At 42.8% G+C, this 17,699-nt stretch overlaps 1 protein-coding gene across 1 annotated transcript in view; it reads right to left on the reverse strand.

The window, feature by feature from the left end:
* Positions 1–6,904: 6,904 nt before the first annotated feature.
* Positions 6,905–17,699, reverse strand: part of LTA4H (leukotriene A4 hydrolase) — a 46,415-nt gene continuing 35,620 nt past the window's right edge. Inside the window, exons 15-19 of the mRNA XM_017643443.3 lie at positions 15,842–15,896; positions 10,679–10,774; positions 8,609–8,691; positions 7,847–7,951; positions 6,905–7,191 (exon numbers count right to left, since the gene is read on the reverse strand). Coding sequence (XP_017498932.1) covers positions 7,074–7,191; positions 7,847–7,951; positions 8,609–8,691; positions 10,679–10,774; positions 15,842–15,896 — 457 coding nt within the window. The 3' untranslated portion in view covers positions 6,905–7,073. The remainder of the gene's footprint in view (positions 7,192–7,846; positions 7,952–8,608; positions 8,692–10,678; positions 10,775–15,841; positions 15,897–17,699) is intronic.

A 17,699-nucleotide genomic window follows, 5' to 3' on the forward strand; every position in this document is an offset into this window, starting at 1 on the left:
TTTGGTTTATATTTTTTTATGCGCTTCTTATTTTAAGTTTCCTTGTTCTAAGGCTCTCCTGCTCTCTCTGTTCCTCCTTTCTGCCACTACATCATTCCCTGCGGGCACGGGTCGGGCAATTAAGAGCCATTAGGGTGCCCGCCGCTAGAAGACTCCCATGACAGGATAAGGGGGTCACAGCCGCGAATCCCAGATAAATTTGCATCCCCCGCAGAAGGAAAACTGCAACGACAGGCACCCGTTCACAAGCACATACAACAGTCATCTTGTTTGAAGTGGCATCTTCATCCTTCGCCTTTGTCTCCCTCATATCCTTTTTCTTCTTCTTTTTCACTATGGGTCAGGCTCAGGCTACTCCTAAGAGTCTGATCCTTTCCCATTTCCCAGAGGTCAAGAAACAGGCCTTAAATATGAGCCTTGGCATCAAGAAGGGTAAGCTTGACACCTTTTGTGTGGTCGAGTGGCCTTCCTTTGGAGTAGGCTGGCCGACCCAGGGGTCTCTTTCCCTGGACCTTATCGGCAAAGTCAAAACCATTATCTCCCGACCAGGCCCTGAGGGCCACCCTGACCAACTCCCCTATATCTTGGTCTGGGAAAATCTAGCCGAGAACCCTCCATCCTGGCTGAGGCCCTTTTTGGTGGGGAAACCTCATACTGACCCCCTAAAGACCTCCGTCCTAGTTGCTCAGGAAAAATTAGAGCTCTCTGATCGCAGGGCCAGAAATCCTGTGCGCCCGAGTGCGCCGCCTGTCCTCCCCAACAGTTCTCCTCTCTACCCCCTTCTGCCGATTGAGCAGCCACCCCCGTATGTGGAGGAGGGGGGTGAAGCTGCCGGGAGGATAGAAAAAGAGGCTGGGGAACCCAGTGGGAACCAGGCGGCCGCAGCTTCCCCAGACTCTTCAGCAGAGGGAGGCAGGAGGCCAGAAAGAGCTTCCTCACACTCCCCCGCCCTGGCCCCACGCTGGGCGCCAGGTAGAACAGGAGGAATGCAGTTAAGGCCTCGGGGGGCCAGGGAACAAGAAGGGGAGGCTCCCTCCTCCACCTCAGAAGGAGCAGTGCCGGTTCTGCCTGTGCGTGCCATCGGTACAGGCATCGCTCAACGATATCAATACTGGCCCTTTTCATCTAGTGACCTCTATAATTGGAGGACTCAGAACCCTCCCTTCTCAGAGGACCCCAAGTGTCTTATAGGTTTAGTGGAGTCCATTATGTTTACCCATCGTCCCACATGGGACGACTGCCAGCAATTGCTCCGCACTCTCTTCACGACAGAAGAGCGAGAGTGTATCCTCAATGAGGCCAGGAAAAATGTCCTCGGAGAGAATGGAAGACCCACCACCCTCCAGCCCATCATCGATGAGGCGTTCCCACTTACGCGCCCGGATTGGGACTTCGGGACTGCAGATGGTAGGGAGCGTCTCCGGGTCTACCGCCAGACTCTGATGACTGGTCTCCGGGCGGCCGCCAGACGCCCACTAACCTGGCTAAGGTAAAAACTATTGTTCAGGGGGAAATGGAAAGCCCAGCCGCGTATCTGGAAAGGCTGTTTGACGCTTACAGGCAGTACACCCCCATAAACCCGGAAGCAGAGGAACATAGATCAGCTGTAGTCCTCTCATTCATCAACCAGGCAGCCCCCGATACCCGGAGAAAACTCCACAAGCGGGAGGACCTGGGGGAGATCTCTATTAGAGAGCTGCTGCAGCAGGCAGAGAAGGTCTTCAATGCTAGGAAACCCTGAAGCAATAGGTTCCGATAACGGCCCGGCTTTCGTTAGCAAAGTCCTGCAAGGACTAGCCCTAGCTTTGGGAGTAGATTGGAAGTTACATTGTGCTTATAACCCACAAAGCTCTGGGCAGGTAGAAAGAATGAATCGGACCCTGAAGGAGACCCTTTCTAAATTGGTATTGGAGACTGGCGGGAACTGGGTGACCCTCCTTCCCTTGGCCATCTTCCGTGCTCGGAACTCCCCCTATGTACATAGTTTAACTCCATTTGAGATAATGTATGGGGCTCCTCCACCCATAGTCCGGCGAGTGCAGCTTCCCGGTGTAGAGGACCCGTCCCCTGACTATCTGAAGGTGTTGCAAGCTCTTGCTAAAGTGCAGCAGGAAATCTGGCCCCTGATCAGAGTGTATAACGAGGGCGGGAAAATTCCGAGCCCGGAACATGGCATAGTCCCAGGGGATATGGTGTGGGTCAAGAGACACCAAGTGAAGACTCTCGAGCCCAGGTGGAAAGGACCTTACGTTGTATTGTTTACCACCCCCACTGCTCTCAAGGTTGACGGTATCACTCCTTGGGTGCACCACACCCACGTTCGGAAGATCCTGCCTCATCAGGATCCAGGGGCCCGCAAGGAGGAGTGGAAGGTGCAGCAGCATCCTGCAAATCCCCTGAAACTGCACCTAAGCCGAAGATGAAGGGGATCCTGCTGATAAGTGCCTTAGTATGGACCTTAAAGGGAACCACATCTGTGACCAGCCCCCCCCCCAGCCATGGGGCCTGACCTGGGTGCTGGTCAACGGTGCAACTGGGGAAGTCATCAGTACCACAGAACACAGTGCGCCACGCGGAACCTGGTGGCCTGACCTGTTTTTCTGCCTTTGACGGATCAACCAAGGTTACCGGACCCTTCGGGGGATCACCCCTTCAGCTGGCACCCAGGCCCAGGGATTTTATGCCTGCCCAAAAGCAGGTAAAGGAGAGTCATGTGGGTGGGGGCCCTTCTGGTGTGCCAAATTGACCTGTGTAACCTCGAACGATGGGGATCAGAAATGGCCGGTTATAAAAGGGGATGCTGTCAAATTTTCTTATGTCAACCAGGGCCTCCCACGTCATGTGCAAAGGGACAGGGCTTGTGACCGGGACCAGGATTGGGTACGAATTCAATTCACCGAGATGGGCAAAAAGACTGAGGTATCACGTTGGATAAGAGGGCTAACATGGGGGATAAAGTACTATAAATCTTGGGGACATGAGGAAGAAGGCTCAACCCTCACCATTAAATTAACCGTGTCAGCTCCCACCGCCGCTGTAGGTCCCAACCTGGTTATAAATCCCCAGAAACCTTCAATCCAAGATAAGGGCCTGAGCAAAAAGGATGAGAAAATGCCGACCAGGACGCTTGCTCCAGAACCCACGAGAGGACAGGGTCCATCGACCTCTGGGTTATGGGCCCAGCACACCCCCTCCGGGTTAGATAATCCCATGTGGGAAATGGTGCAGGCAGTAGTAGAGACTCTTAACCACACCACTTCCTCCCTCACCGATGCCTGTTGGCTATACTACCCAGGTTCACCCCCCTTCTATGAGGCAATCGGGATAAATGGCTCCTACACTATCAACAGCTCCCATCCCACTTACTGGGACAGGAGACCGTGGAGACTTACAATCGCTCAAGTCTCTATCGCTGGTACATGTGTAGGCACAGTCCCGACGGCCCAGAGCCAGTTATGCTCCTCCTATAATAGCACCCCATGGGAGCAAGGAAAGTGGATTATACCCTCCTCGGGTTGGTGGCTCTGTTCAAAGACAGGCCTCACCCCGGCCCTATCCACCTCTGTGTTCAATACTAATAATGAGTTTTGTGTGCTGGTGGCCATTCTACCTCACCTAATATATCGTTCTCATGACTCTCTCCTTTCTTATTGGGAAGAAAGGCCGAATCCCCTCCGGAGCAAGAGGGAGGCTGTTACTGCCCTGACCATTGGGATCCTTGTCTCCCTAGGGATAGCAGGGGCAGGCACTGGGGTCGCAGCCCTCGTGACACGGGAAAAAGGGCTCACAACCCTGAGGCTGGCAGTCGACAGGGACCTAGAACAGCTCCGACAGTCAGTATCAAACCTGGAGCAATCCCTCACCTCCTTGGCAGAGGTGGTCCTACAGAACCTAAGAGGCCTGGACCTCTTGTTCTTAAAAGAAGGTGGGCTATGCGCAGCCCTAAAAGAAGAATGCTGTTTCTATGTAGATAAGACAGGTGCAGTTAGAGATTCCTTAGCCAAACTAAAAAAAGATCTTGACAGGCAGCGTAAAGAATATGAAAGCAGCAGCAGCAGCAACGAAGGCTGGTTTGAATCTTGGTTTAAGCACAAGCCATGGTTTGCTACCCTCCTCTCGGCCGTTGCAGGGCCACTGGTCATCCTGCTGCTTTTGCTTACCATAGGCCCGTGTATAATAAATAGGCTGCTTAAGTTTGTGCAAGAGAAGTTTGACACCGTCCAACTCCTGGTCCTTCGCCAAAAATATCAGGCCCTAGATACCGCTGCGGAAGATTCCTGAGTCTGATCAAGAAAAGGGGGGAAATGTAAAGGAGGGCAGAGGGCATCAAGAGTCAGGAAAAAGGACTAATAACATTTAACCTAACTGCCTAAAGCATGGGCCACCCAGTTTTGAATAAACAACCCGAGGCTAAGCTTAGAAATGCGCCTGCTTTAAGTTAGATAACTAGAAGTGGGCAACAGCCTGGGGGCGTGATCCATGATAAGTCACATAGACATGCTTGGGTAAGCAAGAGATAACAATTGAAGCGGTCAGGCAACTGGAGTGTTCCCTAAAAGGTTACAATATAGAATGTGTTTTAAAATTATTGGTTGTAGAAATGCGCGGGCTTCGGTGTAACGGCTGTGAAAATCCTATATAAGCAATACCTAAAATTGCCTGGGGGTCGGCAGCTCGGACTCGGCCTGCGTGTCAGGGGAGGTGCTGTCGACCCCAGCTTGCTGGCTGAATAAAGACTTTGCCTGTACTTACATCTCCATGCCTGTGTGCTTTGTTCTCTCGGGAAAACCCTGAGTTCCTGGACCCTAACAATCCCTGAGATATTTCATGAACACCTGTTATGCCCCAAGCACTATGGTAGGTGCTAGGGATGAAATGATACATTCTCTGTCTTCACAGTGCTTCCTTTCTGGTGATGAATGCAGACGTATGAAGTAGACTAGTTAAGTCCAACTACCCACTGTGCTGTGCGGAAGCCCAAACCACTTGAACACTCCTGTTGCCGGACTCAGCTGAGCCCAGCTTTTGAGGGAAGAAGCTTTCAGATGCTGCCAGCTCGCAGCAATCTGAGTCTCCCCTAGCATTTGAGGTCTTCAAGCTCAGGCCCTTGACACTGTGGAGTAGAGACTTAGCAGTTTCTACTGGCTCTGTCCAAATTTATGACCCAAAAAACCCACAAGTCTATCTCTTTACTTCTGTTATTCTTTCTCCAACTGGAACACACTTCGAACTTTCTTTGTTGGCTAGATACTTCTTATTCTTTAAGACTCAGTTTAGGTCTTTTCTTCTCCAAGGAGCAGTCCCTAAACACCTTGGTTAGATTAAGTGCCCCTTCTCTGGCCTGCTTAGCTTACCTTTTCTTCGCATTATATAGAAATTACTTACCTTTGTTCATCCAGAAGTTACGTATAATTTAGCCTTAGCTGAATTGAATCCATGCAGAGTCCACTGAGCGGGCCCCGGGTACATCTGTACGGATGGTTCTCCGGCGCCCTCTACCTTCTCGGTGCTCACCACCACCCTTGCAGTGTCCCCTGCCCCCATTCACCTTCAGCATCACTAACTCGCGGTAACAGAAACGCGACATTAGCTTCAGATGTGGGATAAGCTCGTAGGGTAGGAGAAGACTTTGAAAGCATCATTTGGGTCCATGTATTTACGAAAGTCTAATCATTTAGGAAAATGTGGTTATATATCAGGGATTTGAGCTGAACTCCCTCCTCTTGTATCCCTGGTTTGGAGAGCAAGTGAGAGCAGAGCCTTGAGAATCACACTGCAGTGTAGATCTGTGTCCCAAAGGTGAAACTTCCTAGGAGAGTGAGAGGAAGGGAGAAGTCTTAGGATTATAGGACTGGACAGGACTCTGTCTCTGACACCTGCCCCATCTTTTGGGTGTTTGCTCCTATTTTTAACTTCTGTCACTACATTAGCATTTCTGGGGGGGTATGTGACGATATAACCCAGCTGCATTTATATCCGAAGATATCATTCCTCTCTGCTAGAGTTTATGTGGCCAGGAGTGAACCCATGCTGGGCTAGTCCTCTGGGAATTTGGAATTGAGATAGTGTCTCCATGTGGTAAGAACCATTTGCAACAGTAAAGCTGAAGGGTAGTCAGACTATACAGTGTAGATGAGAGAAGCAGACATGAGACAGGAATTGATGGGCTCCACAGTCCCGAGTGTCAGTCCTCTTCTGTCTGTGCACAGGTTCTGATAACCTCACCCTATCTGTATCCTTAAAATAAGCCTCCTTTTCCCTTTCTGACTTGTAGTCGTTTAGGTTGCTGTTGTTTACAGTGAGTCCTAACTAATACAACTGTGGTTCCCAAACTGCGCCGAAGGGCCCTGGGCCACTACAGTGCACTCACAAAGGTGCTTTGTTACTCTTAGTTGGTTTAAGTTTATTCTCAGTATGTCTGTCTTTGTGCTGTATGCTCTGTGTGGGTGACAGGATTGAACACTGAGAAGAGGACATAGGTTGAACACATCATGAGGAGAATCCCTGAGGGACTGGTGGGAAGTCCTGGTGTTCAGGGTGGCCCTCTGTCGCTAATGGACGGGCGAGCAGGACAGGAAGGTCCAGTGGGTTAAGGGGAGCAAGCCATGGGGAGCAGAATGCTCCCACTGGAGGTGCTGGTAGGGGAGTTCATGCTGTGTCCACGAGCTGGGTAGTGAGCAAATCCAAGTGAGTGTTTCTGTTTAATGTTATTTAAAAAGCAAAACCCTAATCATGTTGAATTTTTGGTATGCAGCAGATTCAATTAAAGAGCTTAAAATACCATGTAAATAATATATTGACATTTTTGTGATTATACTGGGAGAAATGATATGAAACAAAATTTCACATTTATAAAGTATGAGGTTACACTTTGCTAAAATTCACTTTAGAAAGAACATGCCACTGGAGGGGGAAAAGGTAGCCCTGCTTTATTTAAGAAAATCACTGACAAAACAATAAAAACCCAAAATTAAAAGAACTTTTTAGTTACAACATGTGCTAGAGTTTTATATACTTCATTATGCATTCAATTTTAAAAAGAGAAATGTCTGAAATCAGCAATAGGCAGGCCCCTAATCCACTTTTAAGTCCTTCCCCACCAGCATGGCAGTCACGGGGTGCATACTCGTTCTGTGTCCCTGGTAAGTAAGGATGGCTTGGTCACGGGACTTGTCAAAGGCAGCAAGGTCCCTGTAAAAACAGAAGAAAGAAAGATGGATAATGACTTGTTTTGGCAAATGTATTTGTGAAGTAAATGAAAAGCAAACAGATTAATCATGGATATTATGTCATGGTTACGTGTTTTTCAGAATTCCTGCCAAATTCATAGTTAAAACATTCTTAAATTCTATCCTGTGGCAAAGATACAACTTTTCCCCTTGTACCAAGCATTCCTTTATTGTATGTCAGGCAACTGGCTCTGCCAGCTCATTGCAACATTCAAGTCAAGTGGCTTTACCTGCTCATTTGTCCTTGCCCTTAACGTCAGGCTCTTCTCTCCTGTCCACGCCTAGTCACCAGTTACCTTTCATTTGCTTTTACACATCTTGCTGTGTATATAAGATTGTCTTTAATTTGTTCTCTTTTTACCAGTGTCTAACCCTATTTGGCCTATAATAGGTAATCCATATAATAAGCTTCTAAAGAAGCCAATGAAATTATCTCAAATTTTAAATATTAGAAGTGTTAATTCCTATTCCAAAATTATATCTATAATCTTTAACAAATTTAAAAAATATTTATCACTTGTAGATTGCATTTTATAAAGTATTTCAGCAACAAGAAAACATTTAAGATTTTTATTCCCCACTCTTTATATAACTGCATCGTTTAATTTGGTTCTTACTTGAATAAGGGGCGTGTAAACTTCATTCTTCCTTGTTCAGTTGCCATTTTTAGAGCTAAAGGAATTGCTTCCTCCCATTTCGATTGAATGCAGAGCCGTAACCATCTGAAAGGAGGATTTTTAGGAGGTATGAGGTAGGAAAGGAGGGGGGACAGGAAATGACAGGTATAACTGAAGATTACTTTTGTAACAATGAATAATCTCATTGCAGTTACAATGTACATGTTATATGTCTTTATGCTGAGAATCTCTTACATAGACAGTTCTACATACACAATAATTAATAATTGGAGAAGAGAAGGAAGAGCAGTTTGTTCTTGAAAAAGATCTTATGTTTTAAAGCTTGGATTATGCTGGTGCTCATGTGGTCTTGTATATGCAGTTTCTGAAGGAAACTCTGGTGTAAGCCTCACACTATAAAATTTAAGTAAGAAAGATTAACCACATAACAGAATCAAGTTTCTAATTATTCCCATTTCAGAGTTTATTTGGCCAGTTGTGGGAAAACACCTATTTACCACTGAATTTTAATTCTAATTTTTTAAGGCAAAATAAACTAAGAACACATTCTAACAAAAAGATTAATACTACCATCTCACAGATACTGCAGCTGTTCCTTAAAGATGACTGTCATTATATAGATGCAGTAAATTTGACAAGGACTTCCAAGACTCATGTATGTTTCAGACTCTGCTTTCCCTTTCTCCACCTCTTGAACTAGTTTTTTACTTTCTTCAATAGAGGCAAGTTAAAATGACGTACCTGAATCGTATTTCAGAATTGTTAATGGCATTTAAGTTGTACACCTCTTGCATTCGTTTTATGTGCCCCAATGGAAGAGGTGCCTAAGCAAAATAAAGAAGTACAACGTATCAGTTCAACAGGATTTCTTGGAAGAAAGGAGCTGGAGAGAAATTCTTAGCCAGATTAAAATCTTGAATATTTTATTATATAGAAATAAGTAACATAAAAATTAAAAAAACACAGATGTACACTAAGATAAATTTTGTGCAGACTTTCTCTGGATAAGGATGTTCTACTAGGAGCAAAAGGATTATTTAATTTGTGAGGTGCCTAATTTAAATGAGAATTACTCTCCTCAGACTTACTGATATATATAAATAACAACTTTCATACCCTTCCAGAGTCTTTCAAGTTCTTCCTTACAACTTAGATATCTTAAGTTTATTCCATTCTCCAGATTCCTTAATTATTTCCTGATTTCCCCATAACTTTATCTTTGTATATTTCTTTTAAAAGCCCTTTAAAATTACCTACATCCTTACAGAACAGTAGTTTTCAACTTTTATACTATAGACCCCTCTGAGAATCTGATGAATAATATGGACTCTATACTTAGATAAAGAAATACATTTATGATATAAACACAAACTTCTATACACAACTTCAGGGGATCCATAAACCTATGCCCATCTTAACCCATGCTGACAGGGACAAGTCTGGGTAAAGGACAGAAAGAAGATGGGTTCAGTTTGGACGAGCAGCCAGTCAGGTGCCTGTGGGATACAGGCTGAGGTGTCACTAGGTAGATGGCCACTCTCTTCTCCAGACACGACCTCATGTCACAGAGCTCTCAGTGCATACTCGCTCACCAGCGCTGCTCTCGCTGCCTGCCTAACCCCACCTGAACTGCTTAGTCTCTGTCTCTGAGTCCTCCCTGATACGTCAGCAGGTTAAGGTCACCTTCTAGGTCCCCTTCTTTCCCCAGTTTCTGCCATGTCTGCTCCTGAGTCATTCCAGCATGTTTCTCTCTTCCTAGTCCTGAGCCAAAGGATAGCACTACAGACATCTGTGACATCGTGGTGACTTGACGCAGTGAAAATGTATTCTCTAAGGCCCCTGCTGCTTTACACTCCTATTCCTCACTGTGTGTCGACTTCACAGGGAAGTCGTTGCAGTCTTCCATCCCTCTGCTGGTCCTCTGACCCAAGCCCTCCCTTACTGTGGCGGCACACACCCATCATTATCCCTTGTAAAATCGCGGCTCCTTGCAGTCTCACATGTTCTTTTAATTACCTGGTTTGAAACCTTAAGATCTGTTTGGGCGCTTTCCAGTTAGCCCCCAAACCCAGTCAGTCACAAGTCCCCATGCTCTCACCCTGTAACCTCCCTCTCACCAGCCCCTTCTCCCCTTCCCCGCCAGCTCCCCCCTCACATCCTGCACGCTGACAATCTCCCAGCGAATGCCTGCACCGGTGTCCTCACCAGGAGACTCGTTTTCATAACCCACCACTTTATCAATGACTTTCCTGTTAAAAATATTAAATATTTTCCTACTGACTTAAATGAAATAAAAAATTCTTAGCTTAGCACTCCAGACTCAGCACATCTGATCCCACCAGCCTGTCTAGCGTTATCTTCAACTCACACCTGAAACACTGTGCACGCTCCTTCACTTGCTGCTCCCCCAGACTTGAATTTCCACCTCCCTGCTAACAGCTCCACACAAATCAAGCCCCACTCCTCCAGAACTCCTTCCTTGGTAATGCCAGTTGGAAACAAGTCCTTCTTCACTTAAGTTTTTCTTAAATCATACCTAAAATACTCCTTTTATTGCTGAATTTTGCACATGTTACCTTTCCTACTAGATTATAAGCTTTCTGAGGACAGTGTATTTCTTACGTATTTTTTTGTTCAGTATAACACTAAACATAGGTATTCAACAGATGTTTTAAAATAAATGAAAGAATTTTATAAATTTTTTTCTCTTAGTTTGCACATTAATATATTTTTTTCAAGTTGGGTTTGACATAAATGCTATGTATGCTTTTATATTCATTTTAGTTTCTAATGTTTTGAGTTAGTACTTACTCTCTGGAGCATCTGGGCTAAAAATTCATTCAACTGATGAGAAGAGAGATCTTTCAGATCTGCTGAGTTGAATGAACTTAAATCATCTTCTTTGGCCTAAAATAAATGTTAGCTGATTATTTCCATTTGTGTACAACTTAATATTTATCGGTTTATCTGACATAAAAGTAAAAATAAAGAAAAAGAAATACAAGGATACACAAGATTATAAAAAATAAATTTGTCTTAGCTACTTTAATAATTCTGAGATTGCATTAGTATAACTGTAAGAGCTGATATGACTCCTAAGATTTGTATTACTTAAGAAAAATTAGACTAGTTATGGTGACAGTAAAGGAAACTTTGACATCCTTTGTACCATTCAAGATAGATTTCCAAAGTAAAGACACATTACAAAAGGCTTGTCAACTAATTCATAGACCAGTACAAAAATTTGGGTAAAGGATCAAATTGCATATCTTTTTAAATATCACACTTATAAAATTTATAAGACCACAAACTGATGTTTCCCTCCATCCCCACATATCCTGTTTTCCCCACTTAATCTTGGAAGTAATCTAAGAAAAAGAAAAGTGGGTTTGTACTTCTCAATTTAGAATTCATTGCTAAAAATCTCTGAGGATATGATTAAAGAATATTAAAACTTATCAAAATAAATATTTTAAAATATTTTAAAATTAGTTTTAAATTCTTTTAACATAGGATTTCTTTTAATTTTAAATAAATATATGCAAATGTTAAAAAACCAAATAGGACAAAATGAAAAATTTCTGCTTTTGCTTCCTGTCTTCAAGTCCCATTCCTCAGTAACCAATATTAATAGTTCCTTGTATATTCTTCCAGAAAATTTTATGTGTGCATATACATCCTTGTACGGAAATGTGTTATTTTATACCTTCCTTCCCTGTCAGAATTCCCCTTAATATTGGAACTTCTTCTCTCCTTAGAACCTAACCTTAGTATCAGAACTTACAGATCTCATTCTCTGTTCAAAAACATGCAAATTTAAACTATCCAGTAAGGATATATTTATCTGTGGTAAAAACATAAAAAGCAAGGAAATAATAAACCAAAACTCAAGGTAATGTTACCTTGATGGGAAGGCAAGGCAGGTAGAGGTGGGGATGAGACAGGCAGGGGTGCTCCAAACATACTGGTGAGGTTTTATTTCTTACATTAGTGGTAGGTACCCAGATATTGCTTTATAGTTGATTTTTATACCTTGCAAATAAGCTACATATGTATTATCTTTTGCATTAATTTGAGGAAAACACTTGAGAAATCAAAGGCATAAGGCAAAGAGAGAACGAGTGATTACAATGTCCTCCATCTGCTCTGACACTGCCTGCTCCCGTTGATACTGAACTACTTGTAATCATCCACCTTAGCTGCCGAGCCTAAAGTAAAAAACAGAAATCAGGAGCAATAGCTGTTTTACTAGGTAAACTGGAATAAATTTTTCAAATTTAAACAAGAGGTCCTAACATATGTTGTTAAGAGATTCTGTTTCCCTTGGACATCTCTTAACACTTTTCTCCATGTCAAGTCTGCAAACCACACAAACCATACAGGTCGAGGCACCAGTAAGAAAGCAAAATATTATCTGTGGCTCTTACCAGATAATAAAGATGCATTACCAGATTACCCTCCTTGGATAGAAATAATTAAGCCTTTCTAAATTATTTAGAAAGAGTACCTAATGAAGCCACTCCTCCCATCAGAATTCAACACCCCTGGTCACCACTGTCACAACACTGAGCACAGGACGCCCAACCAACTCCAGGCAAAGTATAGACAGTGGAGGTATCTATGTGCACAGGCAGCTGCTTAGACACTGTATTTTCATCAAAAAAAAAAAAAAATCTTGAACTTAGATCTAAAAAGTAATACTCTAATATTGTTATGTTATGAGAATCTCCAAAAAGATGTCTATATTTTGTTTTAAATTACAGTATCTTTTCCCTTGGTTTGTTATTTCATTTTCCTGATTTGGCTTTTCTTCCTTCTCTTGGCTGTAGGTGGTTCCCCCCAAATCTGGACCTTTCTATGCCTGTTTCTTATTCTCCACATATAATCAGTTTCTAATTTCCTAACTAGCTGTAAAATTAAACCTCAAAAATCTTTCAATCTATGAATATTTCTTCCTGTACTGTTGTAATTCAAACTCCTGAAGACTTCTCACCTGAACTATGACTGATACCTTCCTAACTAGCCTTCTAACTGGAACTTTTCCATCTTAATCGATCCCATATATTACACTGCATGATTAATGGTCTTAATATACAACTCTGATCATTTTGTTTGCAATTCAAAAACCTTTATGGATCCACTGCTGCCTACAGATTATATTTTAAATTCCTTAGCCTGATAATTCAAGATCCTCCATGACAAGAAACTAATTTCTCTCTCCAACTTTGTTTTCCTTCCACTAATGCAGATATTTAGATAACAGTGATAAATGTGGATGGCCCTGGGGGATATAGAGATAAATAAAAACAATTCTTGCTCTAACAGAGCTTATAGCCAGGTGAAAGAAATAGAGAAATAAGCAAAACAGTAAATGCTTTCTTAAATGAGCTCCACTAAAAATACTCAATATACTCCCCCTGTAAAATGAACTGATGGACGTCCAGGGCATGCAAGACGCTCAGAATGAGTGACCACCCCTCTAGTGCCTGTGCTTTTCTGATCCCAACTGTTGACTTATGTGTTAACCAAATCAGCTATAATTGTTTCCAACTGTGTTAGTCAGTTGTAATTACAAAATCTTCTTAAATACTAGGTAAGTTGATGAAAGAGGAGAGCCGAAAGAAAAAGAAAGTTTATTAAGTTTATTGCTCTAGAAATACCAAGTAAACACTAACTTAAAAATTGCCATAGAAAAAAGGTTGCTGTGGAATTTGTAGACAAGTTCCTTGGAAAATATTAGCATAGCAATAGGAAAAATCTAGATGGATCCACAGATTGCTTTGTGAGTATATTTAAATTCCATTTCCATCTTAAAGAAACTAAAACTGGCAGTTACAGGTGTATTATGAATGCAGTTTATGCAGATGATACACAGCCTTGGCCTGTACTTTGAGTAAATTATGTTTTAAGTTAAAATGTCTCGTGGTTGGTTTTTATGACATTTTTGCCTTAGCCAGTGTTTTCAATTAACTAACTGGGTGATTCAGCTGGTGACTGGTTCCAATCTGATAAGAGTACTTTAATTATGGCCCAGTAAAGCCAGCAATGACACCATAGTGCTGTTTATAGGATTCTATGGGAGGTGAGGAAAGAAAGCCTTACTTAGCCTGGGGTGGGGAGAGAAAGGTTGGATTCTGTGGGAGGTGAGGAAAGAAAGCCTTACTTAGCAGGGTAGGCAGCATTGTGAAAGGTGGGAAGGAGTGGAATACCACCACCCTCATGGAACTGCCAGTCAGTCAGAACGGCTACAGGCCCAGGTCAGGATGGGCGCTGGGCTGAGAGATGAACCTGAAGAACAGGCTTTAAGCTCTATCCAGGCTGAGCTCACCTCTCCATGCAGGCTCTGGGTTTTGTTGCCGCTTGGACTCAAAACCTTGGTTTAAACACTGTCCTCCCACCCAGAATGTCCTCCTTGACCTCATTCAGGTCCAAACCATATTCAAACCCAGCTGACACACCCTCTCCTAGAGAAAGCTCTCCTTGGTGCTGCAGCCAGTCCCCGGCCCCACCCCCTGGGGGAGTGTTGGCTCCTTCTGTTGACTTCTTACTACTTCTGTATCTTTTTCATGCTCCTCATCACTAACTGTTGAGCATGGGTTATTTATGTAGAAATTAGTTTATTTAATTAAACTATGCCTGCTTTGAAGGCATGTCCATCTCTAACTCTCATAGTGCATGGTATAGCTTTTTGTATGTAGAAGGATGTTAAAGAATATTGGTTGAATAAACTTTAGAAATGTTTCAAAAGGCAGCATCTAAATTTGCTGCAGATAATGGGAGAAAGGCAGCAAAATAGGCTACTCTAAAAGTGCTGCTTTTGTATATTGATTATTTTGAACTGTAGGCCTGTGACAAATAGCAAATGCTGGGAGAGGCTTTTTCTGAACTCCCCTTATCTGCCTAAAGACAGAACCTCCAAAAGGAGCTCAATGTCCCTTGCTGAGGAGTTTCATCAGCCAAGGAAGACTGACCATAGAAGGGGAACCTACAGGTTTCCCTGTCCAGACAGACTTCGTCACAAATGACCACAGCTCCCAGCTGTTCTTCTAAGGGCCCATTCATCTTTCCTAAAAATCATTTACTCTCCCCTAAGAGGCCTACATCTCTTCTCCCCTTTCTCTATTAAAATAGTAATATAATTCTGAATTTGAGCCACGGCCGTGGAGCACAGGTAAACTCTTTCGTTGGCCCTCAAAACCAAATGGGATCAGAGGCCTTTGACTGATCAGCAGAAAATACCTTCCACTAGAAAATTACTTAGCTCTGGTTTCATAAGGGACAGCACTCATTTTCCCCTGGGTATGTCTCATGTATACATGGAGATACACATGTGAATAAATTTGTTTTTCTCTTAATCTTTGACTATAGGGGTCTCAGCTAAGAACTCAGAGGGCAGAGGGAAGATTATTTTTCCTCCCCTACAAGGGCTTTTCCTACATTTTCTGGTATGTTCCCTCAAAAAACTTTCTGGGCGCATCTTATTCCAGCTTCTCTAAGGTTACATTTCAATGCACACATGAAGAGCCTTCTCTTGAGCAAGTCTGACAGACGTGAACAGTAACCCAGATAGAGAACAACTGCCTCAATTCTACCCTTAACAGCTGGCATTAGTGCTCACCCAGGATCATCTTAGATTTACCTGGTTGTGTGAAGTAGTGTATTATGAATGATTTATGAGGGAAGAAGAAAGGGAAAATGCAGTATTTTTGCATGCCTTTTTTTAAGAATCAAAACGAAGCAAGAAAATCCAGAACCAATACCATAAAACACCTACTTGTTTTCCCCTCAAACTAAACTTTACACATTGGGGGCTGGTATAATATCACTTTGGACTTGACTTATGAATAGCCCTTCCCAGTACATGAGTTTGTGAATAAAGTACTATCCCCACACCAGTCCCTGCTACCACCTTCATGAGTACAGACATATTTGCATTATTCAGAAATGAGCCAAAGATCACACACTGCTACTCACAGTAATCCATTTTTGACTTAAGGCAATACAAGCGTTTGTCAGAGTCATATCATAACTGCAAAGATGAAAAAATAATAGACATTAAATTCATAAAATCCACATGCTTTTGCAAAAATGCAATTTTGAAGTTACAGAACAGACTCAAAGTTCTCTTTAAATAAAGATAAAGCACTCCAGAGTGATGAAATAGGAAATATTAACTGAGTTAAATATTACTGGCATCATCTCAAAACTTGAAGTCCAAGTGGATACCAAATTAAACAAACACCTGATTATCCTTCACAGAGAAAGCTAAAACAACTTGGCAAAGACCATCACGCTTCAGAAGTAAAGCTGAAGGAGGGGGGTACTTGACAAGGAGCTGGGACTCCACTGAGCATGTGAATGTTTACTGTGAGGCAAAAACAGTTCTAGGCTCTTGGGGTGATACGATACACACCACAGTCCTTGCCCTTTGGATTTTACTTCCCATTGTTCCAACAGTCTGACCACCCAACAAAGCTGGGAGGACCCGTGCTACAGGCGCCATTCCAGGCACTGGAGAAATAATGGTGTCACAGGACCCTGGGGAAACTCCAATATCATGTAATGATTTTGTTCCTCTTTTTTTTTTTTTTTCAGAAGAAAGGGGAAACAACAAACTCTGAGCATTAAGTAAGCAAAGCAAGTTACACTATGATTTCTGTGTTCTCAACTTAAAAAATAAACCATGTTTTGCAACAATGGAAGAAACTGTGCAAAATTCTTATAAAATATCCCTCTGTGTCCATAAATCATGCTTGCTTGCCATGAAATGTTTCTATTGGAGAACAGAAGATTGCTTGTCCCTTAGGGCCTGAATGAAGTAAGTTTGATTAGAAGTGACCACTGAACATACTTCAAGAGAGTCTGTGCCTCACTCAGGTGAGATAATAAAGGGGCCAAAGCAGCAAGTTCCTTTAAAGTGGCTGCCATTTTATCTTTATGAAGTAGTCGGCTGTGGAGCACAGGTAAACCCTTTCGTTTGCCCTCAAAATCAAATGGGATCAGAGGCCTTTGACTGCTCAGCAGAAAATACGTTCCACTGAACAATTACTTAGCTCTGGTTTCATAAGGGACAGTAAAAAACCCTTTGACTAGCCTGTTTCTTGGTACCCTGACATTTCCTTCTCATTGTAATGAAAAGAATTAGGTGAGAATTAGCCTAGGGAGGGGAAGTAACTCATACATAATAATAATAATAATCCATACATAATCCATAAATAATACGGCAAGGTCCTAAGAGAAATAAAGGGTAAAGCCAGATGTGAGGCCTGCTCCAAAGGTGTGAAGGAGAAAACTTTAATAATCACACAGATAAATGTAAAATTACTATCGTGGCAACAGCTGTGAAGAGACAATGCACAGCAGCAAGAAACCCTAAATGGGAAACTTGACCTGGTCAGAGAGGCCAAGGAATTCTTCCATGACGGAGTGGTTGTAGAGCTGAGATTCGAATGAACTGGGTAGAGTACTCCAGGTGGAGGGAACAGCATGTTCCTGGCTGGATGCAGTACTTAGCCAGTGTACTTGGAAGGCCAGGGTTCAGGTTTCTGATTTGAGGAATGTGTTAAGTTTAAAAAGCAGTATCCTGGAGGGGTTAAGATGACCAGGGTTTGAATCGCAACTCTCCTTACTTACTGTGCAAATCTAGGCAAGACCCTTTATCTTGCTAAACCTAATTTGCTACCTCCAGAAGTTACAACACTGTTATAATGATTAACACAATACTTAGAAAAAGTTATTTTTCTTATTGCAAAGGTTTTAAAGGAAAGGGCAATATCTTAGTCGTCTTCTCTCTCACCATCCTTGTACAGAAAGAAAACACTCAACAATTACT

This window comes from Manis javanica, chromosome 10, assembly GCF_040802235.1.
Source record: "Manis javanica isolate MJ-LG chromosome 10, MJ_LKY, whole genome shotgun sequence".
Taxonomy (NCBI): Eukaryota; Metazoa; Chordata; class Mammalia; order Pholidota; family Manidae; genus Manis; species Manis javanica.